Source organism: Trachypithecus francoisi, unplaced genomic scaffold (assembly GCF_009764315.1).
Source record: "Trachypithecus francoisi isolate TF-2019V2 unplaced genomic scaffold, Tfra_2.0 Lachesis_group2, whole genome shotgun sequence".
Lineage (NCBI taxonomy): Eukaryota > Metazoa > Chordata > Mammalia > Primates > Cercopithecidae > Trachypithecus > Trachypithecus francoisi.
The window spans coordinates 137,530,456-137,556,184 of NW_022681465.1; the positions used below are offsets into that span (position 1 = coordinate 137,530,456).

General features: G+C 48.3%; 1 protein-coding gene across 5 annotated transcripts in view; it reads left to right on the forward strand.

Moving 5' to 3' along the window:
- The window catches only part of AFAP1L1 (actin filament associated protein 1 like 1), a 68,911-nt gene that overhangs the window by 19,673 nt on the left and 23,509 nt on the right, over nucleotides 1-25,729 (forward strand). For 4 of the 5 annotated variants that reach the window (XM_033180524.1, XM_033180521.1, XM_033180525.1 and 1 more), the window contains exons 2-11: nucleotides 8,727-8,855; nucleotides 9,520-9,603; nucleotides 10,383-10,480; nucleotides 11,667-11,775; nucleotides 15,798-15,896; nucleotides 16,892-17,103; nucleotides 19,444-19,623; nucleotides 21,591-21,683; nucleotides 24,964-25,057; nucleotides 25,294-25,446. In XM_033180524.1, the coding sequence (XP_033036415.1) occupies nucleotides 8,727-8,855; nucleotides 9,520-9,603; nucleotides 10,383-10,480; nucleotides 11,667-11,775; nucleotides 15,798-15,896; nucleotides 16,892-17,103; nucleotides 19,444-19,623; nucleotides 21,591-21,683; nucleotides 24,964-25,057; nucleotides 25,294-25,446 (1,251 nt within the window). Of the gene's footprint in view, nucleotides 1-8,298; nucleotides 8,533-8,726; nucleotides 8,856-9,519; nucleotides 9,604-10,382; nucleotides 10,481-11,666; nucleotides 11,776-15,797; nucleotides 15,897-16,891; nucleotides 17,104-19,443; nucleotides 19,624-21,590; nucleotides 21,684-24,963; nucleotides 25,058-25,293; nucleotides 25,447-25,729 lie in introns of those variants that run through there. The other variant, XM_033180523.1, reaches the window with a different exon arrangement.

Below are 25,729 nucleotides of genomic sequence, written 5' to 3' on the forward strand. Positions count from 1 at the left end.
AAGGTATACCTGAGGAAGTCAGGATTGAGTGGAGAGCTAAAGAGGATGTTACTGGCTGACAGGGGAAGGGAGTTCTGATAGGCAAAAAGAATAGCTCATCAAAATCCCTGAGTCAAGAGGCTGAGGAACAGAGTGTGAGGACAGCCTGGAAGGAGGTGTCCCTAGAAAAGCCTGCAGGGGCCATGCCCTGTGCCTCACGCCTGTAACCCCAACACTTTGGGAAGCTGAGGCGGGCAGATCACAAGGTCAAGAGATCGAGACCATCCTGGCCAACATGGTGAAACCCCATCTCTACTAAAAATACAAAAATTAGTTGGGCATGGTGGCCCACACCTGTAGTCCCAGCTACTCAGGAGGCTGAGGCAGGAGAATCACTTGAACCCGGGAGGCGGAGATTGCAGTGAGCCGAGATCGCGCCACTACACTCCAGCCTGCTGACAGAGCAAGACTCCATCTCAAAAAAAAAAAAAAGAAAGAAAGAAAAGAAAAGCCTGCAGGATTTGAAAGTCACAGGAAAGGCTGCTCTTCCTTTCCTTCGCCCTACCCAAGCACTGAGCTCACATCTGATCAGCACACTGCTTTTCTTTCCAGGGTGACTTGCCTCCCCACTGGTACAGTGGGTCATACCCCACTAATATGCTGGTTTGTTAAAACACAGTATGCAGAAAGTTCTCTCTAAAATAATGATCAGAAATGTTCAAAGTAATGCACTGGTTCTTGCTCCAGAACAGGAGCCTTTATGAGATGGAAATTGGGTCATTTTCCTTTACATAAGAAAGGAAATTTGAGCAAATCAAAAGAAAAATTGTAGGCCCTTCATAAAACCACAGTCTCACAGTGGTCTTTTTCCATTTTTAAATGGTGCTAGTTGCATTTACTCTGACTTTGAAAACAAAGAAGGATAAGTTATCTTCGTGATCTCTGTAAAGAGGCTGGTCAAATAGTGAGGTGGGGAAAAAAGAAGTTGTATATTTTCCTACTGCTTTGCATTTAATGAATTTGTAATTTGCAAGCTGTTTCCAAGCATTTTTGTACATTCCAGAGTCTGAAAGGTACACAGGAATGAGATCACGAGTCCAAGTGCCAGCACTGGGCCCAGTTTGATAGGAGCCAATGCAGGGTGTATTATTCTTGTGGCTTGCTGAAATTTAATTACTTGTCTTTTGTTATGAACTCATTATCTTTGCAATCTCTAAATAAATCTGACCTTCTGTGCGCTAGTGTCCTTACTGGCTGCGATAAATACCTCTTGCTTAAAGGTTTCACTCAGGCTGCATCAGGGATGTGAACCAGGTAGCAAGTGGTAGTACTTTTTATTGGTAGCTTAATTTCTGCTATCTAACATCTTATTTTGATTTCAGTCATGTGAGGAGAAGATAGAAAAATAATCTTACTCTTAGTTGGGTACTCACCAGGAACAATAAGCACTTAGCAGTCTAATCTTAGATATATTTTAAATAGGTTTCTAAATTTATTTGAAAAACTTTTTTGCAATCCACAGAATAATTACCCCTCATCTTGGGTTTCTGAGCCTCTCTGTCTCACTTAAAAGATTGAAAACCTATAAACAATGATTAGTCCATTTCTTCCTGTTGTATCTTTTTCTCATCATTGGAATTCACTGTACCTCCCTAAGACTCAACGAAACCAAGCAAGATAGATGGAATTTATTCGTGGTTCTAAATAAACTGGAGATATAAAGACAGTTCTGTTATGATGCCCAAGTCTGCCAAGAGCAAAGACACGAGAGGGGGACAGCTTGGGAACTGGGAATGAAATTTTTCCTGACTGGGGACAGCAGGGACCCAGGATTCCTGGGTTGTGTTATTACCCTCTGTCTAGAAGATATTGTCCCCTCATCTTGCATGGAGGGGGTCCTTAGAATGTGAGCACCCAGAGGGAAAGGACTCCACCAGCTCCTTTTGCCACAGCCTTCCCAAGCTCAGTGTCAGGGCCAGAACCATGAATAGTTCACAGGATGAGGCTTTCAGAGTCCCACCACGCCCTCTTGTCGCCATACCTTCCTCCTTTGTGCCTACCACTGCACCTGAAACTCCACAGGATTGTTACAGATGAATGAAGACAGCAGACATCGAGTGCCTAAGCACCAGACACATCAGTTCATTTCATCTTCACCATGACCTTGGAAAGCAGCTACTGTGATCACCCCCACTGTTCGCAGGTGAAGAATCAGAAGCTTAGGAAAGTTTAGAAATTTCCCCCGGAGGCCCACAGCTAGAAAATGACAGAGCTGGGAGGGGAGCCCAAATTGTCCAAGCCTGTGCTTTTAGCCACTCTTCCGTGACTTATCTTAAGCATCAAGCTTTGTGTTAGTATTGTGTGAACTTAACACAAAATGCTTTTTCCTGCAACTGGTTGTGTGACCATAACTAAGTTAAATAACCTCTTGGACACTCACTTGCTACATGTGTAATATAAAAGGATTAGACTAGGCCATCAAAATATTGGATTCATTGAGTAAATGTTCACTGGGCATCTACTGTGTGCTGATTGAGACACAGACCCTGTCCTCGTGGAGCTTGTTACAACTATAGAAAATCTATTCCTAATGCTGTCTGATCAATACTTTGGAGTCTGCATAGTTCTGGAGAGTATTAGAAAATAACAACAATGACAAAACAATATGCAGTATGGCTAGCATTTAGTGAATGTTTATTCAAAGCATGGTGCCATGCAAAGTGCTTCACAAGCATTACTCACCTAGTTTTCCAACCCTATGTGGTTGGGATCCTATTATTCTCATTTTGCCTATGACAAAACCAGGGCTCAACATTTCTAATGTGCCCATCAATGCACAGCTCAGAAGTGGCAGTGCAAGAATCCCAGTATACATGGGTCCAACCCCAAAGCCCTAGCCACTGCACTATTCTAAGCAAGACTCCATAATCCAGCTATTTATAATCTTCAGAGGCTCCTGTTCCCACCTTGACTCTCAGTTATTTCAGAAGAGGATAACTAATGATAATTTTTTAAGGAATAGGAGAGGTTTTCCCACATTCCTTATGTTCATAGATGTCCTCTGTAGCATATTTGTTCTGGTGGAGTATTTTGCAGAGGTTGAACCTTGGACTGCCCACATCAGAATCACTTGGAGTACTTGTGAAAATTCAAGTTCCTGGATCCAGGGACAGACCTACCAAATTAGACTTTCTGGATGGGAGGTCTGGGAATGAGCATTTTCAACAATCCTGCTGCAGGAGTCTTTTCTTACTAAAAATTGAGGTTACTGTCCCGGTGGTATATATGAGCCCTAGCAGAATCACTTGTCATATGCCTTATACCCATGTGACCTCTCCGATTTAAATTCTCTGATGTTTTAAATATCTGTGGTTTGAATTCTCTAGCATTATAGATGGAGCTGTCATCAAACCTCTGTATTCACTGTGATTGGAAGCTAGCTTCTTGCGGTGAGCTCTGTATTGTTCTGGAAGAGCCCAGCACTGGCTGAAAAGTTTCTTACATCCATGATGTATATCAGGTTTTCTCTGGGATGAGATCCCTGCTGTTTTTTTTCTTTTCTTTTTTTTTTTTTTTTGAGACAGAGTCTCGCTCTGTCGCCCAGGCTGGAGTGCAGTGGCCGGATCTCAGCTCACTGCAAGCTCCACCTCCCGGGTTCCCGCTATTCTCCTGCCTCAGCCTCCCGAGTAGCTGGGACTACAGGCGCCCGTCACCACGCCCGGCTAGTTTTTTGTATTTTTTTTTAGTAGAGACGGGGTTTCACCGTGTTAGCCAGGATGGTCTCGAACTCCTGACCTCGTGATCCGCCCGTCTCGGCCTCCCAAAGTGCTGGGATTACAGGCTTGAGCCACCGCGCTCAGCTGAGATCCCTGCTGTTAATTCAGGTATTTGCTTTCAGTGGTGTATTATTTTTTTTTTTCTATGAGATCGTCACAGTTAAAGCTCTGAAGTTCAAACAGGCCCAGTGGGGAGAGGGCCTTCACGCGGGAATTTCAGCCTCCCGGTGAGGGTTTCCACCCACAGGTGAAGGTATCCCCAGATCAGGAGCCCCGTGAAGTCATGGCCCAGAGCCCTCCATTGGAGGGCTGTGAGAGGAAGCCCAGTATTCACATCTGCCTACCTCCCCCCAGCCCCAGCCTGGCCTCCTGGCCTCTGCTGCACTGAGCTGGGCTGAAGTCTTCTGATGGAGCGTTCAGGTGTGGGGCCAGACAGGCCAGGGTTCAAGGCCTGGCTTTACTGCTTGCTGGCTGAGTAACTTCACTTCTCTGAGCCTCCATTTCCTCCTTTGTAGGGCATTGAAAGATTAAATGAGATAATGTGCATTAACTGTCCAGCACAGGGTAACTGCTCAGCTCCAGGGAAAGACTCTTGCAGGTTCAGTGCAAGTTGTGCTTTGCCGCATGGTTCCCCTCCCTCTGCCTCTGCTGCCTGCCAGATCCGTTCAGGTCACAGAAACCCCGCCAGGACTGGCAGCCCCTCATTCTCCATCTGCTTCTCTCAGATGCACTCAGTTCCTTTCTTCTCCTTTGGTCTGTTTGAACTTTGGTGATCAAATCTCAGTTAAAGGAAGAGCACTTAGATGTCAAGGTCCCATGTTAAGAATCCCATCAAAGACCAGGAAGTAAACAAAAAAGGTATTACAAAGCTTGGGTGCTAAAGCTCGGGTTTTTAAATGCAGAGCACTCATGCAGAACCTAACTGTTCTTACTTTAGAAATGACTGTAACAAACCTTAAATTAGAAGCGGTAGAGCATTTAGAAGCCAGAAAGCTGCCACACATAGGCATTTACTGATAGCAACAAGAAATTGTTGGAACCTCACAGCAAAAAGAAAGACAAAAGGAAAGAAAGAAACAAAAGAAGGGAGAGAGGGGAAAATAAAAGGAAAAAAGAGAGAGGGGGAGAGTGGAGAGAAAGAGAGAGGAAAGGAGACAAGGGGGGAAGGAGGGAGGGAGGGAGGAACAGATTTAAAAATCCTAAAACGTTTAGCAATCATTAGTCATTCACTGGGGGGCAGCAGTTTTTAAAGTGTAGCTAGGGATGAGGGGGTTGCCTGGGGGCAGTCCCCAAGATGTTTTCAGGGGGTTTGTAAGGTCCAAACAAATTCTATATAGTACTAAGACATTATATACCTTTTCACTCCCATTCTCTACAAGCTTACAGTGGAGCTTTTCAGGCACAACCTGTGATGAAGGGGTAACTTTGAAAGCTAGTGGGATAAGTATCTCTGTGTTCTTGTGTTTTAAAGATTTTTCGGTTTTAATGTTAATACAATAAATATTGATAGATACAACCCACATAAAATAAAAGCAATTTGCGGTCCTCAACAATTTTTTTAAGACAGGGTTTTGCTCTGTTACCTAGGCTGGAGTCCAGTGGCACAGTCACAACTCACTGCAACCTCCACCTCCCAGGATAAAGCAATCCTCCCACCCCAGCCTCCTGAGTAGCTGGGACTACAGACACGCACCACCACTGCCAGCTAATTTTTTGTATACTTTTGTAGATGGGATTTCACCTTGTTGCCCAGTCTAGTCTCAAATTCCTGAGCTCAAGTGATTCGCCCACCTCGTCCTCCCAAAATGCTGAGATTATAGGTGTGAGCCCACATGCCTGGCCCAATAATTTTTAAAAGTGTAAAAGGACCCCGATACCAAAAAGTTTCAGAATGACTGGTATAGGGATAAACAGCCCAGTGCACCCCTGAGCCATAACATCCTGTGGGAGAGCAGAGAAGAATCATGTACTTTTGAATGTGAGTCATGGCTGCAGGCCACAGGAGGGCTCCCAGGCCACCTGCGGCTGCCTTCTTGCATCTTCCATGGCCTCCCTTGTGAGTAATTTCCTAAGAGAAAATTCGCATGTGTGCATGTTTGAGAGCGAGAGAGAATGCGCATTGGGACAATTGGAACAATCTCTTATTCATTTTTTCTAAGCCCCGCCCAGGAGCCAGGCTGACACATAATTAGTACTCAGTAAATGTTTTGGAATTGAGTTAATCAACATTTAGTGTATTAGTCTGTTCTCACGCTGCTAATAAAGACATACCCGAGACTGGGCAATTTATAAAGGAAAGAGGCTTAATTGATTGACTCGCAATTCATCATGGCTGGGGAGGCCTCAGAAAACTTACAATCATGGCAGAAGGGGAAGCAAACACATCCTTCTTCACATGGTGGCAACAAGGAGAGGTGCCAAGAAAAAAGGGGGAAAGCCCCATATAAAACCATCAGGTCTCATGAGAACTCACTCACTGTCACAAGAACAGCAGCACAGGGGTAACCCCCCGCCCCTCCCGCCATGATTCAATTAACTCCCACTGGGTCCCTCCCATGATACTTGGGGATTCTGGGAGCTGCAATTCAAGGTGAGATTTGGGTGGGGACACAGCCAAGCCGTATCAGTGTGTCTGTTGAGGGTGCCAGAGAGGTTTGTTATTCCATTTGAAAAGATTTATTTGAAAACAGCTAAAATTTGGCTAAAATGATTTTAAATGATTACCTGCTTTAAAGAGGGAAACATGTCCATCCAGAACCCATGTTTATGTGATATGGTGGGGGCTCAGGCCCTGGAGGCAGCAGGATCTTCAGGCACCTTTCACCCCCCAGAACTGTGCCACTCTGATCCCTAGGGAATCACACAGACTTGAAATCAGTCTGGCTCTACCTCTCAAGCTGTGCCACCATCCCATAGCTGCCACAGCCTTAGTATCATCTTCGGAAAAATTAGGCATCCCAATAGGACTGCCACAGATGTGCCCTGGGGATTGGATGGAAACACGCACAGAAAACCCCTCCCTCAGTGCCAAGCAGCTGAGAATGCACATGAGATAGGAGCTGTCCATATCAGCCTTCAGCTCATTGTCAACGAGTTTGGGGTGATGACGGATTTTGTCACAGACTGCAGCATCATGTTTTCCTAACAAAAGTCACTATCTATACATAAGATTTATATTTAAAAGAAGGTCCTAGTGTGGTCATCTGTTCATTCCTCTCTTGTCAGACACATGAAGAGCACTCACACTGAGCAGGCCCCAGACCAGATGATAAGGAAGCAGAGATTCACAGTCCAGTCCACACCTGCTAGAGCCTCACAGCCTGCTGAGGGAGGCAGGTGCTCAGGGATCAGCACAGATCAGTGTAGTAAATTCTTCAGTGACAGCAAGAATAGCTGACTTGTGGTGAGCATTCACTCTGTGCTGGACAAGGCCCTTTGCATGCCTGATGTCATTAATTCTCACAGCCACCCTATGAGGCAGGTTCTGTTATTATCCCCTCTTTAAAGGAGGAAACTGAGTCACCCACAGGTTAAGTATTTTGCTAATGAATGATAGAGCTTGAATTTGAACCCAGGCGATCTGGCTCCAGGGCCTGTTCTCTTCTGCGTGATGCTGTATCTCCTCCTACACCTCCAGGCCCTGCAGCTCCGGGTCATTGTCTCCTGTTTCCTCAGGAGGGCCCAGGGTGGGGAACAGCACATGGAGTTAGGAGTCATGGCTGGAGCTGAAGTCCTGGCTTTTCTTCCTGCCTCTGTGCAACTTCAAGCAAGTTATTTATCTTCTCTGAGCCTTAGTGTCTTCATCTAAAAGGCAGGGGTGATCATGGGACCTACCTCAAAACTTGTTCGTAGGAGCAAAGAAAATACTGTGAGTCAATATATCTCTGTGGTTAAAAGAAGAGAATGAAGAAAGCAGCTTCACTCTAGGCTCTGCCAGCTGTGTGATCCTGGAGAAGATATTTAACCTCCTGGAGCTTTAGTTTCATCCTCCATATAATGGAGAGAATAAAATGCTTGATGTAAGATTTAAATGAGACAATAAAATGTAAAAGGGCTGAACACAACTGATAATGATTGTTCAGCACAGATTAGCTTCTATTATCACGCTTTTGTGCTTAGTGGGTTGCAAAGCAGGACAATACTACTGTGATGAAGCTGGTCTTTGGCTCTAAGGCAAACCAAGTCCCAAGTTACCTTTTGGGGCAGGGAGACATCAGTGACATCATGGTCTTGGCACACTGAAGTCCTTAAAGGACTCTGTGCTCTAGGATCTTGCAACTCATATGGTCCAGGACCACCAGCATCAGCTGCAGCTGGGTGCGGATCAGAAATACAGAATCTCGGATCCCACCCCACACCTCCTGAATCAGAATTTGCATTTTGACAAGATCCCCAGGTAATTCTTACACACACTCAAGTTTGAGAAGCATTGGTGTCACGTGGAAAGAAAGAATGGCACTGATAACATGGAGTGAGAAGAGTTAATGTTTAGTTTGGCTGTGGCCAAGGCACCGGAAACAGAAGGTTCCAGAGATTGAAGCACATGAACTGATGGGACAGGAAGGCTCTCTTTCCTGCCTCTGTCCTGGATGGCCAGGGGCTCCCGCCTGAGACCTGGGCTGAGCTTCAAGCTGCAGTGAGAAAGGACCCTGGTCAAGCAAAGCAGAGGGCAATCTGGGGCAGAGGGAGGCCTGAGAGCCCTTGCTCGGGGTTGCCCGAGCTCAGGGTTGCCAGGTGAGCCCAGGAAGGTCCAGTCCTTGGGCGAAGGCCATCTGAGGTAGAGTGGGGAGACCCGGAGAAACACCACAGGACTAACTGAGCAGGACCCTCCCGCAGGAGCTGGGTGGCAGGGCTGGGACAGCTGAGAGCCCCTGGGTCTGCTAGCACACCCGGACCTGCCCTCTGACCCCTGCCACCCAACTGTGCTGTGACTGTGCAGCTGTGACTGTGCCTGTCCGCCTTCCTCCGCAGTGCTGGAGCAGCTGCTCCCAGAGCTGACCGGGTTGCTCAGCCTTCTGGACCACGAGTACCTCAGCGATACCACCCTGGAGAAGAAGATGGCCGTGGCCTCCATCCTGCAGAGCCTGCAGCCCCTTCCAGGTCAGCCGCCGGCAGCCTGCCTGGAGGAGCTCCACTTATGTAGGACAACAAAACCTCCCTTCACCTGACTCAAGAACATGCAGGAACCCTCTGCCCCACCCCCATCCCCAGGGGCTGTCACAGGAGGAAGGCTAAGCCCTGGACACAGCATCCAATGCATTCCATACAAGCTCTTGCCCAATGTCCTTGTCCACTGGGGCCCCACCTCCCCACCGACAGCCCTGGCTGTGCTCTTTGTACTCCTTCACCCCACCCTCCACACACACACATAACACTTACACACAGAACACACACACACCCACATACCCCCCACACTGACCTACAACACACACACCCAGCCCCTCACACAACTCAACATGCTCCCATGCCCCCCACACACCCACCACACCTGACACATGACACGCACACACCCTAGCATATGCCTGACAACCCCAGTAATCTGTTTCCATACTGGGCTTCTGGGCATCCTTTTCCCCGGAGAAAGAGATCCTCAATAACAGTGTACAAACTAAAACAAAGTTCGAAAACCAGTGAAATAATTTAGGACGTGAATGCGCTTTGCAAAGTGAGCACTGTGTCCCATGTGGGCTAGAAGTATGAGTGGGGCAGGGGAGACCTGGTCCCTCCTCCTTCACAGCTGGCGTGTCCCTCTTCTTCCTCACAGCAAAGGAGGTCTCCTACCTGTATGTGAACACAGCAGACCTCCATTCGGGGCCCAGCTTCGTGGAGTCCCTCTTTGAAGAATTTGGTAAGTGACCCCCTCCCAGCCTCAGCTACGGAGCCATCCCTTTCTCCCTGTGTGTGCAGAAGGGTCCCCTGACTGGACTGGGCCTGGCTCTAACGTCGCATCATTAAGTCGCTTTGGGCAAGTCCTTGGCCCCTCTGGGCTCTGCCAGCTCTGAAAGTCTAATCAACGTCTGCCTAGGAATAGGAATTGAGCTCAGAGATTCGAGGAATGGTAAAGATGACCACGCAGTCCAAAGAAGGCGTGGCACATTAGGGTGTTTCCTTGCTGGCCGTGCCCAGGTGATTGCCACTTGAGACACTGGGCTGAGCGGTGCAGTGGCTCAGGAGAAATGAGAGCTTGCGTGGCTGCCATGGGCATGGGAGCAGCTGAGCCGGGTGCATGCAGAGTACCTGCCGACCTAGCCCTATCCTGAGGGAAGACAGCCCAGTTCAACACAGAAAGAAAGCTACAGGTCTCGGTGAGAGAGTTTTGGGGACTCATAGACTTAGGGAGCACACTGTGCCTTTATAACATAATGCTCAAAGATTTCCAAAGTACCAAAACAAGTATGATTTTATTTGATCCTCTCTACAATCCTGGAAAATAGACAAGGCAGGCATCATTGCCGCCAGCTTACAGATGAGTTTCAGAGTCATAAGTCATTTGCTTAGGGTTACTAATGGAGGGGTGGTGGAGCCTGACCTCACACTCAGGCCTCCTGACCCCAAATCCAGCCCTCTTCCCCAGGGCTGTGCTGCTCATCCTTGGCTTTCTTTGCCCCATGGTCTGTCCCTCTGTAGACTGTGACCTGAGTGACCTTCGGGACATGCCAGAGGATGATGGGGAGCCCAGCAAAGGAGCCAGCCCTGAGCCAGCCAAGAGCCCATGCCTGAGAAACGTGAGTCATGGCCTGGGTTCCCACACCTCAGGGCCTCTGTCCCTCTGGAGGAGGCAGGGGAAGCTCTCCCATTCACTCTAGGTGCTCTCCTGGCGGTTCTGGACCCTGTTGTCTCTCGGGTTGTGGGTGAGGGCACAGGCAGCACCGTATGAACATTTCAGTGGCCCGTGATGTGCTCGCTCTGTGTTTTTTTCCTTATTTAATTTTATTTTTATTTTTTATTTTGCCACCTTCCTGACTGGGAAGTCACTGTGTTTGTGCTGAGCAGGGAGAATGTGGTGAACTCATCTGTGCCTTCAGACCTGAAGGACGTCACCACCCCAACTTCTGATTGTGTAACATAAGCCGGGCTGTGGGAAAAGCTCCGGACCAGGAGTTGGGTGACCTCTGCCTGCCCCCATGGCTCTGCTGTGTAGCCTTGGGCGAGTTGCTTCTCTTCTCTGAGCTTGAGTTTGTCACCTACAGAATGAAAGACTGGACCAGATGTAGGATGCCCAACCTTGGGGCCATAGAATTAGAGCAAAGGGCTCATAATCACAACAAGCTTTATCTGTCAACTGCATAATTCATTGTCGTCATCACTAGCAACGGTACCAGTCACTAACAACTTACTATGTCCTTTACATGCTGACAGCAACTGAATGAGGCTGGCACAATTGTTATGCCCATTTTACAGATGAGGAAACTGAGGCTCAGAGAGAATGAGTGATATGACCCATGTCCCACAACTCACACGTGGCAAAACGTAGCTGTAAAGCCATGGTTCCCCTGGCCCAGTGGCTCAGCACTCAGCTGCAGGTGGTCCTGCCTCACTAAAGAACAGGCCTCACGCTTCCTTGTCCTACTGCACCTCGTGTGTGTGTAGACATGGTTACAAAGTAGTGCAGAACTCACAGTAGCTTCTGGTAATTCTGCATGTGCTCAGTAAAAAGTATGACTACTGCTGTTTGGCAGTCCACAAAACTTGCAGACATTCCAGGGGAACCCTGATGATTAAAAAAATTGGGGTAAGAAGCACTTGGATAAATATGCCCGCAAGTTTTGCCAGCTCTGTGGCTCTATTAAAAGGTATGGCTTCACATCCACACTGCCTCCTGCCTTCCACAAGCTCCTGCCTCCCTCTCCCTCAGTCTCCCTCTCCCCACTCTACTCCACTCCCCTAGCCCTCTTTTTTGTCTCCTTGCAGGCAACCAACCTGCCTCCACCACTCCCCAACAAACCTCCCCCTGAGGACTACTATGAAGAGGCCCTTCCTCTGGGACCCGGCAAGTCACCTGAGTACATCAGCTCCCACAGTAAGTTCTGGTCCCCTTGGTGGGCCTGGGGACTTCCCCTCCCTGAGAAGCCAAATCTCAGCTCCTCTGTGTCCTGCGGGAGCTGGAAGTGCAAGCCTGTCACCCTCCCAACCATGTCACCATTGACTGAGGAGCAGCTGCCCTGGGCACCTGGCCTCTTTGGTGACAGCCTGGGTGGACCAGTGTGTGTGGCCCCAGGGGCTAGGGACTTAGGTTCTAGTCCCAGATCTGTGTGGCCTTGGAAAATCCCCTTGCCCTCTGGATCTCTGTTCTTCCACCCTTAAAACAAGAAAGAGGAACCAGACACACCGTGTCGGTGTGCTGGGAGGCAGCTACACAGATGACCACCACTATACTGCTCCCCCTACTAAAACTGCTAACCCAAGTGCTCCTCTCGAGCGGGTGGTGAAATGGTTTCAGTAGACTCACATCCTACAGGTGGGTTAGGTTATCGAGTCAATGCATAAAATAAAAAGCACACGGTCCAAACCAGAGGTTGTCAGAGTAGACACCTCTGACACCTTGTCACCTACAGAATGAAAGACTGGACCAGATGTAGGATGCCCAACCTTGGGGCCATAGAATTAGAGCAAAGGGCTCATAATCACAACAAGCTTTATCTGTCAACTGCATAATTCATTGTCATCATCACTAGCAACGGTACCAGTCACTAACAACTTACTATGTCCTTTACATGCTGACAGCAACTGAATGAGGCTGGCACAATTGTTACGCTCATTTTACAGATGAGGAAACTGTAGGGTACCCAGGGGTTCATAAGATGATGTAGGCAGAAATATCAGAAGCTTTATTTCTATTTAGTTCAAAACATCTTTTAACAAATTCCATGTGAATGTTTTGTAGTATTTATAATCTGATAATAGCATATTTGTAAAAAAAAGTTTATATATACACATATAACATACAAACAAAAATACACATAAATATATGTATATATTTTTACTAGTAGGTGGGTGCAGTAAAATAACTTAGTGGGCACTGGTACAGCTTACCACTGAAAATCTCTTAAATGGGCCATAAAGGAGAGTCTTTGGTCTTTTCGTCGGTTTCCTCCAGCATTGCAACACATGGACGTTCTTTTGAGTGAAGATCAGATGAAGTCACTTGTTTGGGTAAAAGGACTTAATGTTACATGTAAGAAACTATATCCTAATGTTTGGATCGCTCAGCATGAGTAGTTGAATTTGTATAAGATACTGTTTGTGTGATGCTACTGTGTCATTGAGCAGCACAGCGGAATGTTCTCCAACCACCAAAAAATCATCAGATTTCTAAAATGAATTCTGGTCGGCACAGACAGATCGGTTTTATTATGTCATTGAAAACAGCAAACACAAAATACTGCGTACAATTCCATTTGTTTTTTTAAATAGGGTGTACACACACACACACGTATACATACATGCATGCATCCGTTTTAACAATTTTTCAAGGATATGCAAGGAACTATTAATAGGATTTTCCTGCGGGAAATTAATAGAAATATGGGTGAAGGGAACATATTTTTTCATTCATACTCTTTTGTATTACCGTTTGTGCTTGTTATCATGGTTGAATTTTTTTATTGTGGTAAAATACACATAAGATTAACCATCTCCACCATTTCAAACTGTCCAACAAGTGACATTTAGTACATTCAGTACATTCACAGTGTTCGCAGCCATAACTACTATCTAGTCCCCAAACATTGTCATCACCACAGAAGGAAGTCCATGCCACTAAGCAGCCACTCCCCATTCCCCACCCCAGCCCCTGCTAACCGCCAATTCACTTTCTGTCCATATGGATTTGCCTATTCTGGACATTTCACATAAATGGAATCATATAATCTGTGGCCTTTTGTGTCTGGCTTCTTTCACTTAGCGTGTTTTCTAGGTTCGTCCATGTTGTAGCATGCCTCAGAACTTCTTTCCTTTCTATGGCCGAACACTATCCCACCATAGGGATAGCCCACATTGTGCTTATTCATTCCTCAGCTGATGGATCTTGGGCCAGTTGCTCCTTTTGGCTATGGTGCTTGGACCAGGTAATCCACAGCCCTCTTCAGCCTTGATAGTCTCAGGTTCTGTCTTATCGCAGACAGCTGTTGGGATGTAAAACAGCCAACTTTATTTTATACATTCAAGGGCAGGGAACAAAGTGCTGCTGGGCCTTCAATCCCAGGTCAAGCCTAATGGCTAGATGGGGCTCCTTCACCTCCCCAGGGAGCTCACTTCCCTCTCAGACAGGGCAGAGAAGACACCTCCCAGAAGCCGCTGGAATCCTGGGGTAGAAGGAAAGAGAGGACTTCAGGAAGGGCTGGGAACCTTGTCCAGGGAAAGCACGCCAAGCCCATCAGGGAGTATCCTTCCTCTCGCACACAGCGTCCAGCCCTGCCAGGTGCCTGATTACTGTGCCCCCATGCCCCCTCACCCTTCCCCACTTCACACCTCTGGCACTGGTGAACACCCCTGTTCACCTCCCAGGAGATGTCCAGCGTCTGAGGCCTCAGAGTGCCTGCTGGAAAGGCGGGCTCCGAGCCTCACTTGGGAGATAGAACTGGGTGTCCCTATCACCGGTGCTGCTGTCTTCAGGAAATAGATGCACAGGAGGGGCTAGGAGCCCAGAGCAGCATTCTGAAGAGCAGTGTGCTGTGAGACTGAGTTGGACTGGGTGAAGGAAGGCTTCCTGGAGGGGGGATGTGCACCATCCCCTGAGCCAGCACCCCCAGTTCTGATCCAGGTTCTGTCACCAGCAAACTGTGTGTGGCTTGTTTCCTTGTCTGTAAAATGGGGCTGATCTCTAACTCCCTGCTTTGTGGGAATCAAAGGAGACAATCACAGTAATAACAGCTGGCACTCGTTTAGCATATTGTGTGTGCCAGGCACTGTCCTAAGAATTCACATGCATTGTATCACTAAGCCAAGGTGGGAATTGTTCATGTCACTTTCCAGATCAAGAATCTGAAATGCAGAGACTTTTCTTTTCGAGATCACTCAGTAAATGATAGAGGTAAGACTTGAACTCAACTCTGATTGATCCCAAAGCACATGCTCTTAACCATCTGAACTCAAAGTATGTTTCAGGGACTGCCTGTATCAAAATAACATTTTTTAAAAATTATTGAATAAATTTTTCCCAACTCATTGGAGTCCAATATATTTTCTATTTTTATGGATGTTTAGAATTTTCATATTAAATAGTCATTTTTTAATGCAGATTCCTCAGCCCAGCCCACTCCAATGAACCAAAATCTCTGGAGATACAGCCCAGGGGTCTGCATTTTCAAACAACTCCCAGATGATTCTGATACAGAATACAGTTTGAGACATCGCACTAACACCAGCACTGCACTGTAGTACCTCCCAGCTCCAAATGGGAAGGTGTTGTGAAAATCTGCATAGGCAGTTGTAGTCACTATTATGCGCAATATTATTATCTCCTCTAGTTCAATTCTTCCTTTGCAGTCCCAGAGGTTTAGAAGGAAGTGAGAGGAAGGGCTGAGGTGGAAGAAGATGAGAAGGCAGAGCAGGGAGGGAGGTCTCAGCCCAGGCAGCTGGTACATTGCTCCCTGCAGTACAAAAATCAGAGCTGTGACCAACACACCACACACACACACACACACACACACACACACCATGCACACATGCAATACTCTGGCGTCATTGAGGAGGAGCTGACCACTCCCTGCCTAAGGAAGTCAGAGGAAAGCTCTTTGATCTGGGTCCTGATGGATGAGAAGTCCTCTGGCAGAAGAGAGAGAGCACAGGGAACAGCACGAGTACGGGCCGGGAGATATGACAGCCCAGCAGGGCAGTTTCTGGTGACAGGAGCAGAGGGACTGTGGGGAGCTAGAACAGATGAGATGCAGAGAGGAGGCCCCACACCCTGGCCCAGAGCTGCTCAGAGTGCCTGCTGTCTCTTCCCTGAGGAGGAGTAGGGGTGTCAGGGTCTCCCCGAGTCCTGGCCCCTGGAGTCTGCCTGCATTTCTCCAAAGTGCAGCTCTTTCTGACAACCCACAGATGGCTGCAGCCCCTCGCACTCAATTGTGGATGGCTACTATGAGGACGCAGACAGCAGCTACCCTGCAACCAGAGTGAACGGCGAGCTTAAGAGCTCCTGTAAGTACCAGGTGGGCGTCCAGATGCTGGGCAGGGCTTCTGCCCTTGCCCTGGCTGTTAGCATGCGTGTGCCCACCAGCCCCTCACCCAGACCATGGTCACCAGAGAGGCCCCAAAGCCCTTGTTTTGGGTGACCCCAGCACTCAGTGGAAGGACCGCTGGAATGAGTCAGGAGGCCTGGATCGAACCCTTTCCCTGACTTTTGATAACTGATCTTAGGTGAGTAATTTCTTTTCGCTGAGCCTCAAGTTTCCTTATCTATAAAATGGAGATTTGCTGGGTTATCGTGAAAATAATGAAAGACAACAGATGTCAAGATGAAGGGGTAATGACAATAGCATAATTTATTGAGCATTTATTGGGTGCCAAACACTTGGCTAAACACTGTCCATTCATTGGTCTTCAAATAGCCGGCTGAAGTGGGTATCTCGTTTATTATGATCATTTTACTGATGAGGACCCTGAAGCTCTGAGAAGGGAAGTAACCAAGATCGCAAAGCACGGGATAAATCAGTACAACAAAATGCAAAAGTAGGGGCCAGCCAGGCATGGCTCACACCTGTAATCCCAGCACTTTGGGAGGCCAAGGCAGGTGGATCACCTGAGGTCAGGAGTTGGAGACCAGCCTGGCCAACATGGTGAAACCCCATGTCTACTAAAAATACAGAAGTTATCCGGGTGTGGTGGTGGATGCCTGTAATCCCAGCTACCTGGGAGGCTGAGATAGGAGAATCACTTGAACTCGGGAGGCGGAGGTTGCAGTAAGGCAGAGGTTGTCATAAGCTGAGATCACACCACTGCAGTCCAGCCTGGGTGACACAGCGAGACTCCATCTCAAAAAAGAAAAAAAGTAGAGGCCTTAGTCATTACCAGTGTCATGCCTTATGCCCATGCCTTCCTAGCCTCAGGCCCCAGTGCAAGGATGGCTGCAGAGGGGTGAGAAGGTGCTTCCCCAGAATGGCACAGTGACAGATCCTTTCCCATGACGCCTGCAGATAATGACTCTGACGCAATGAGCAGCTCCTATGAGTCCTACGATGAGGAGGAGGAGGAAGGGAAGAGCCCGCAGCCCCGACACCAGTGGCCCTCAGAGGAGGCCTCCATGCACCTGGTGAGGGAATGCAGGATATGTGCCTTCCTGCTGCGGAAAAAGCGTTTCGGGCAGTGGGCCAAGCAGCTGACGGTCATCAGGGAGGACCAGCTCCTGGTGAGTGGTCTAGCAGCAACCGTGTGCCTTGGCCTCACATGGACTTGCATGTGGGTGTGTCTCTACATACATGTGGATATGTCTGCCTTGGGCATACCCGAAATGACTTGGTGCAGAGAAGCTCAAAGCCCCCATGCTCCCAAGATCACGACTTTCCCCACTGGAGCAGAATTTAAACACACACACACACACACACACACACACACACATATATACACACACTCTCTGTCTCTGTCTCTCTCTCTCTCTCAAATTTAAAGACCTGGGCTAGGCACGGTCGCTCACACCTGTAATCCCAGCACTTTTGGAGGCCAAGGCAGGTGGATCACTTGAGGTCAGGAGTTCGAGACCAGCCTGGTCAACATGGTGAAACCCCATCTCTACTAAAAATACAAAAAAAATTAGCCAGGTGTGGTAGTGTGTGCCTGTAGTCCCGGCTACTTGGGAGGCTGAGTCAGGAGAATCACTTGAAACCAGAAGGCTGAGGCTGCAGTGAGCCGAGATCGTACCACTACACTCCAACTTGGGCAACGGTGTGAAACTCCATCTCAAAAACCAAAAAAAAAGACTTGATATAGGCTTTACCATGTTTTTGTTTTGTCAAAAAAGAATTATCACTCTTAAATTTTTGTTGTTTTTCATTATGCAAGTAAATGTGCTTATTTATAAACTAGAGAAAAACAGATGAAAAGTGATTTAAAAAAAACCATTGACCAAACATCAATAATTTCACTGACCAAGAGATAACCACTATTAAGCTCTAGTGTACACATTTGCACCCTCATTTCCATACATCTGTCTTTTATAAAACGAATCCCCTACGAAACTCAATTGTTCTATTACTTGCTTTTTTTAAGAAGGGTTTTTTTAATACTTGCCATCTCTCAGCCTATCATTTCATAAAAGAAAGAGCACCTTTAACTACAAAGTAAGAGGATAAACATAATTTCAGAAAAAGAATAGCTTCTCTCCCCAGAAATCTGTTGACAAGCCTTGCCCAACACGAATGCGTCTGAAACATGACCTTTTCTCACTCCAGAGCGGCACTAGTCCAAGGGACATGACAAACCTCTTTCCAGTCGTACCCCTTCTATGTTTTTCTCCACACATTGCAGTAGCTAGGACCTCAAGCACAATGCAAACAGAAGTGGGAGAGCAGGCGTCCTTGTCTCAGTCTAGAGCTCCAAAGGGAAGTCACTGTTAAGGCTGGGTATGGTGACTCATGCCTGTAATCCCAGCACTTTGGGAGGCTGAGGCAGGAGGATCACTTGAAGCTAGGAGTTCAAAACCAGCATGGGCAACAAAGCAAGGCTCCATCACTACAAAAAAAACAAAATGTTTTTTATTTAGCCAGGCATAGTGGTATGCACCTGTAGTCCCAGCTGCTCAGGAGTCTGAGGCAGGAAGATTGCTCGAGCCCAGGAGTTTGAAGCTGCAGTGAGCTATGATCACAGCACTGCACTCCAGCGAGGGTGATAAAGCAAGACCCAGTCTCTAAAAATAATAATAATAATAATTTACCATTCAGGATGACATTTGCTGTGGTTTGTTTGTAGATGAAAATGTTCCTTATGATTACATTCAGGAGATCCCTCTATTCTTAGTTCACTTAAATGGATGCTGAATTTTATCAAATACTTTTTCTAGCTCTATTCAGATATGTGATTTTTGGCCTTTTTTTCTGTTCATATGGTTAATGATACAGTTGGTCTTTGAATGTTAAACTGCTCTTGCATTCCTAGAATAAACCCCACTTGGTCTTGATGCAGTTGCTTTTTACATACATCTGGAATCTATTTGCTAGCATTTTGTTCAGGGCTTTTGTGATTGTGTTATGAGAGAAATTAGCGTATAATTTTCTCTTTTTGTAATGTCATTGTCAGGTTCTGGTATGAAAGTAATGCTGGACTCATAAAAAAAGATGGGGAAGTGAGAGTCATTGTTCATAAACTATTGACTTCCCAAGGCCAACCCTCCATCTCTGCTAGAATTCTGTCTCCCAAATTCCTGCCAGGTAGATTTTTAACTGGCTTCCTCCTGAGCCAGCCCATTTCTTCTCTAGTTCTTTAGGATAACCTGGTCTTCCTAGGATTACGCTACAGTCTGCCTCTTCCCGAATAGGTAGTTGTGACTGAAAATTGCCCAAAGATGCCTCCTCCCAGGCTTCTTTTCCAGGGTGAACGGCCTGGACCCTTCAGCTATCCTCGCACAGTGCCCATGGCTGGGGTGGGGGGAGGCCTCTAAAGGGAGGTCAGGCCTCCCCCGAGCCTTTGTGTGAGGATGTCTCTCTCCTCTACCCTCTACTTCAGAAGATCCTGATGCCTTTCTCTCCCTGTCCAGTGTTATAAAAGCTCCAAGGACCGGCAGCCACATCTGAGGTTGGCACTGGATACCTGCAGCGTCATCTACGTGCCCAAGGACAGCCGGCACAAGAGGCATGAGCTGCGTTTCACCCAGGGGGCTACCGAGGTCTTGGTGCTGTCATTGCAGAGCCGAGAGCAGGCCGAGGAGTGGCTGAAGGTGCGTGGCCTGCACCTGACCTTCCCACCCTTTCTGTCTTCCCCAAGCCAGCCCTCAGTAGAGCTGGCTCCTGTCCCTGGAAGAGCCTCTTGCTCAGTGCCTGAGCCCAAGTGCCCTGTGTGTGGCTAGGGTTTATGTATGGAAATGGGCCTCATATATATCCAAGAGGCCGACTTCATGCTGGAGACCTATGTTCCTTCTAGTTATTTGAATTCCCTTTCCAAATCCTTACTGTGGGCTTGTTCAGGCTGCACTTGTATACCTCCTGGAACTGGAAGCTTAGTATCTACAAAGGAAGCTGATTTCATCATTAGACTAGTGAATTCTTAAAACTACAACAACAATAAAGGAAAAATCCTTCCTTGCCTTGAAACGTACATCCTTGTAATGACCACCCATGGGCCAGCTTTTGCCTCTGCAGCTACACGGAACAATGAGAGTTACCAAAAAATGAGCACTTACTTTGTGCCATGCATTGTGCCAAGAGCTTTACATACATGACCTCATTTCTGCTTGAAAATGGGACAAAATATTATTGTTCCCTTTTCACAGATGAGGAAACTAAGATGCAGCTTTGAGAACTTATGTGACTTGCCAAAGGTCACACAACCAAAGTGATTGGAGCCAGAATTTGAAGCTAAGAAGTAAGTCTCCTCCAAAGGCCATAGGCAGGATGACATAGTGATGACATGGGAGAGGGGACTTTTTGGCACCCACACTTGAGTCAAGCCCCAGGCCTAAGGGGCACTCACTGGTTGTGTGACCTTCTGCAAATGACTTTGCCCCTCTGTGCCTGTTTTTTTCATCTGTGAAATGGTCCTTGGAAGGATTCTGGAGAGCACTCGGCACAGTGCCTGCCAGGCAGTGAGTGTGTGGCAACTGTCAGTAATGACTGCCGCGATGCCCCACCCCCCATTCCTTTACAGCAGACCCCCATCCCTGCACCGCCTCTACTTCACTCTGACACCGTCCCTTCCTCCTCTGATCTTCCTGCTGGAACAATGAAACCAAACACCTCCCTCCCTACCCAGCCCCTTCCTTCCTGTGATAACCAGCCCCCCGATGGAACATTTGGTGTTTCTCATTACCCCTTTGTCTCAGGAGGGAAGGAAGGGGAGAACCTGCCTGCTGGGGAAGCCTGTACCCCTCCATGGACTGGTTGGGTCAGCAGACGGAGCCCTAGACTGGAGTTAAAAGAGACCTGCCTTGACATTGATCCTGGGCAGCAGTTAGCCCAGAGGTTAACAGTGAGCAGCTGAACTGCCTGCATTTAGTTTCTGGCTCTGCTGCACCTAACAGGTGGCTTCCCCTCGGCAAGGCTCGTCATCTTAAGCTGTAACTCAGGGCTCACAAGGCTGCTGAGGGATAAAATGGGATAATCCACAGAAAGCCACCAGATAGGTGAGCAACAAATGGTGGCTGTGATTATTTCCTGATCTCATGCTTATTGCTGTGTGGCCTTGGCAAGTGAGTGGATGCCTTTAGGAGATAGAGGTGATAGATAACTCCAGCTGCCCTACAGGTTGCTGTAAAGGTGCGCATGGTCACAGAAGCAGGCCCCTCACGCTTGTGAGGCTTTATGGTTCCCATCACTCTTCACATCTGTGGTCCCACTGTCCTCAGGCAACCCAAGGAGGAAAGCAGAGGACTAGGATCATTCCCGTGTTGCAGATGTGGACACTGAGTCCCAGAGCAGAGAAGTGACTCTTCCAAGACCACACAACTAGTTAGCCATAAGCCTCTTGGTCCCCATCCTTGTATCTTTTCAACCCAGGGGACAGATATGGGAGAAAGCCTTTACAAACCCCAGTGTGCCCCACGCATGTGCAGGCGGCTGTGTCAGCCCATCTCTTCCCCACAGTGGCCCTGACCCTCTGTTCTACAGCATTCACCACACAGACCCCATTCTTCCTTTGCATCGACAGCTTCCCTGCCCACCCGTTCACAGCTGTGTGTCCTCTTCACAGGTCATCCGAGAAGTGAGCAAGCCAGTTGGGGGAGCCGAGGCAGTGGAGGTGCCCAGATCCCCAGTCCTCCTGTGCAAGTTGGACCCGGACAAGGTATATCTGTCTCCACTAGGTCTTCCCCGGGCCAGGCAGTGGCCACTCAACACAGGCTCAACCCCAGGGGAACTCACTGGCTGGGGGGAAAGCCAGGCAACTGCCAAATTGTAGGTGCCCAGCACAGAGCTGGCACAACAGTAGGTGCTTAATAAATGTCTCCTGAATTCATGAATGCATGAACAAACCAGTGCCTGTGCCCAAAGTGCGATACAAACCAGAGGAGGGAGCGACGCACCTGCCAGGACGGGAGGAGGTCACGTGGCAATCGTGCCATGAAAAAAAAGTTGAAATTTGTCAATTAGAAAAGGAGGGTGTATAATCCCAGCACTTTGGGAGGCCAAGGCGGGCGCATCACTTGAGCCCAGGAGTTCAAGACCAGCCTGGACAACATAGTGACCTCATCTCTAAAACACAAAAATTACAAAACTATTATCCAGGTGTGGTGGCACATACCTGTAGTCCCCACTACTCAGGAGGCTAAGGTAGGAGAATTGCTTGAGCCTGGCAGGGGGAGGCTGCAGTGAGCCATGATTGCACCACTGCACTCCAGCCTGGGCAACAGAGTGAGACCCTGTCTCAGAAAAAAAGAAAGAAAAAAGAGAGAAAGAAGAAAGAGAAGGAGTGTGCCTGTCTGGAACATGAGAGAAGCAGGCATTAGCCAGTTGGTCAGGCTGTTGGCAAATATGTCCCAGTACCTCCACATTGCCAGGTATTGTGGGTAACAAAGGGCCTTGGACCCACGTCCTCCCCTTAAGGACATTACAGTCAAGGGGAAGGGTTAAGACCCACAGACACAGGCCTTGCATGATGTAACCAAGGCTTGTATTTATAGACTGTGACTGCATGCCCTGCAGTGTACTAAACGCTTTACGTGTATTAACTGAGGTGATTTTCATAAGAACTCTTTGGGTAGGTACATTTTCAGAGGAGAAAGCTGAGACAGATTTGCCCAAGGTCACATGGTAAATAAGAATCATAGCCAGGATTGGAACCCAGACGGTCTAGTTGTTGATGACCATGTTGCCCCTCCTCTCAAGGCCAGGATCCTGGGCACCTGCTTGACAGGTACTCGGTGAGTACCCGGGGCACCCCAGGAACTGTGCTAGCCATTGAAATGCAGTCCAAACACAAACAGGTGCAAGCCCTGCCCTCACAGCACTTCCAGCCCAGTAGGAAGTAGACGTGAATCAAATAGTTACACGGACTTATAAATACCAAGCTGTGTAAATGCTAGGAGGGAAAAGTACCAGGTACCCTGGGGCCCTGCCTCTGCCTCAGCGCCCCAAGAAGGCTTCTCTGAGGAAGTGATATTTCAAATGAAGATGAAAAATTAACAGGGAAGAGGAGGGAAAAGGCACTCTAAGCAGAGGGAAAAGGCGCAGGAGCAGGAAGAAGCATGGAACTGAAAACGGCCAGTATGGCTAAGCTCAGACAGAAAGGAGAGCCCACAGCCTATTAGAGTATCGCAGAAAGCTAGTGAGTGGAACAGGGGCCCGCACTGGCTGGAAGGATGAGAAGGGTGAGGGAAGATGGGCACCTATGTTGAGCCTTAAGGCATAGGCAAGATTTCACTGAGGCAAAGGTGGGCCAAGGGGAGGGAACAGAAGCAAAGGTATGGGATCAGGCAGAGTCACCAGGAGTGGAAGATGTGCCCAGGTGGATGCAAGAGGAGAAGCTCAACCCTATCCTCACTTAGCCTTTGCCATGCGTGAGGCCGGAGGGAAAGCAGCGTTGACGGTGTCAGTGTGTGAGTGTGTGTATGCACACACTTGCCAGCGCATGCTGTGGTGCAGTTTGAAGGATGTGTAGCGAGGAAGAAGAGGCAAGCTGGTAGAGTTGAGATTTCCTGTGGCTGAGCGTCCACAGGGAGGGTAACTAGAATGTTGGGGGTGGTATTTTGGGTGGAGAGTGAGGGTGAGGACGTGATATTGGTGGGTCTCTTCTCCACAGAATCATGTGATTGCAGTGTCACCATTGAGTTCATTCCAAAGTGCTCACGGTACCTCTTTGTATTTGCTCTATCTTGATGAAAAATTTACCATCTGTGCACCATTGCAGAACACATGGAGCCATAGTTTCTGTTTCACCATTTGAAGAGGTGATTCTTTATACTTGACAGTCCTGTCCCCTTTCTGACAGCTGTCATGTTTCCAGCCCTTTGGAAATTGAGAGGTGCCCATGATCGCCTGTCCTCTCCGTCCCCCATTGTTTATGGTGAAGCATCCCTGAGCCTGGTTTGAGAGGATCTTGGCAGGAAAGGCTTTGGGGCCTCAGAGCTCTGTAATTCCACCTTCTTAAGTGGGTGGATGTCATTTAATCCTGGCCCAAGTGTGGCTGGCACAGTTTAGCTTCTTGAAGAAAGATGGCAGCACACCACACAGGTGTTAGAAATGATACAGTCCGTGGGCCTTCACTCGGGCTGGCTCCCTCACAGCAGCCCTCTGAAGTGGGTGGAATTCAAGTGAGAAGACCCAGCCTTGGGGAGACAGAAGCACTTTCCCACATTCCCATAGCTAATAAGTGATAAGAGAGTCATCATTACTTCCACTCTACATCCCATGGTACCTAGTAGACACTTAATGGACCTTGTATGAATGAACCGATGAATGGTCTAGAGTTGGTGTCATGAGTAAAACTAATTTGGGCCGGCAATGAAATTGTTGACATGTTGTGTGTGCGTGTGTGGGTGTGTGTCCCCTTCCCATCCTCTCCTCCGAGTTAGGATCATAATGGACTCCTGCTGGTCACCAGGTCCCACCATGACTGTTTTGAAAATGTCTGCCAGCTCATCTCTTTTTCTCCATCCTCACTCATCTTGGTTCATGCTCTTATTGAGTCTCATCATGACCAGGATGACACTCTCTTAAGTGGCTCTTTTGCTTCCAGTCTTGTCCCCTCTTTTCTATCCCCACAATGCCACTGGAAGTAACTTCCTAAACCAATTTGGATTACATTAGTGTTCCACTTAAATACTTTCCCAGCTTCCTGTCACCTGCCAAATACAGTCCAAATTCCTAAGACATTCATTCCAAAGTGTTATAATTAATTGCCTCCCTCCCCAAGTGGACTGTGAATTGCCCAAAGACATAACCATATCTAAGTCATGGTTGTCTTTCCAATACCTGGTATGGTATCAGGCACAGGATAATTGCTGACAAACATTTGTTAACTAATTATCATGTGCTGGGGGAGTTGGAGGGAGATCGAACCAATAAAGGGAAATTCGGGTACCTCTGAATGTGCCCTCTGATGGGAGACTGTCTGTGTCCCTCCTCAGAGGCTGTCTCAAGAGAAGCAGACCTCAGATTCTGACAGCATTGGCATGGGCGACAACTGTTCTACCCTTGGCCGCCGGGAGACCTGTGATCACGGTAGGAGCCTCTGGGGGCTCAGGCTGGGGAATGCTGGAACTGGGCAGGGCCTTGCCCATGGGCACACAGCGGCAGAGCAGGTTCTGATCATTCTGGAGACCCAGGTAAGGTGACCTGGCCTGCCATCCCTGGAGCTGCAGGCCCATCCTGTGTGCAGGCTGAAAAGGCCACAGGGAAGACTAAGGATGGGTGAGACTCAGGGCTCCCTCCACTCCCCTGACCCATTTCCCCAACAGGCAAAGGGAAGAAGAGCAGCCTGGCAGAACTGAAGGGCTCAATGAGCAGGGCTGCGGGCCGCAAGATCACCCGTATCATCAGCTTTTCCAAGAAGAAGCCACTGGCCGATGACCTGCAGACGTCCTCCACCGAGGAGGAGGTTCCCTGCTGTGGTGGGTCCAGGGCACTGGGATGAAGGGTGTTCAGGTCCTGTGGGCGCGGGCTTCTGGGACTGAGGCCAGGAGACCTCATGCCTCATCCACCTTACCCCCAGGGCAGGGGAGGGAACCTCAGCCTACTGGGAGGCTAAGCCCCACTCCATTTACACTCTAGGCTTTCCCATCACTTCCCTTTCCAGAGGCCCTGACACTCAACGAAAGGAAAAGCCAGCTGACCACTGTATTTCCATGCCCCCTGTGACCTTAGTCCAAATCACTGCCCATCTCTGGGCCCCAG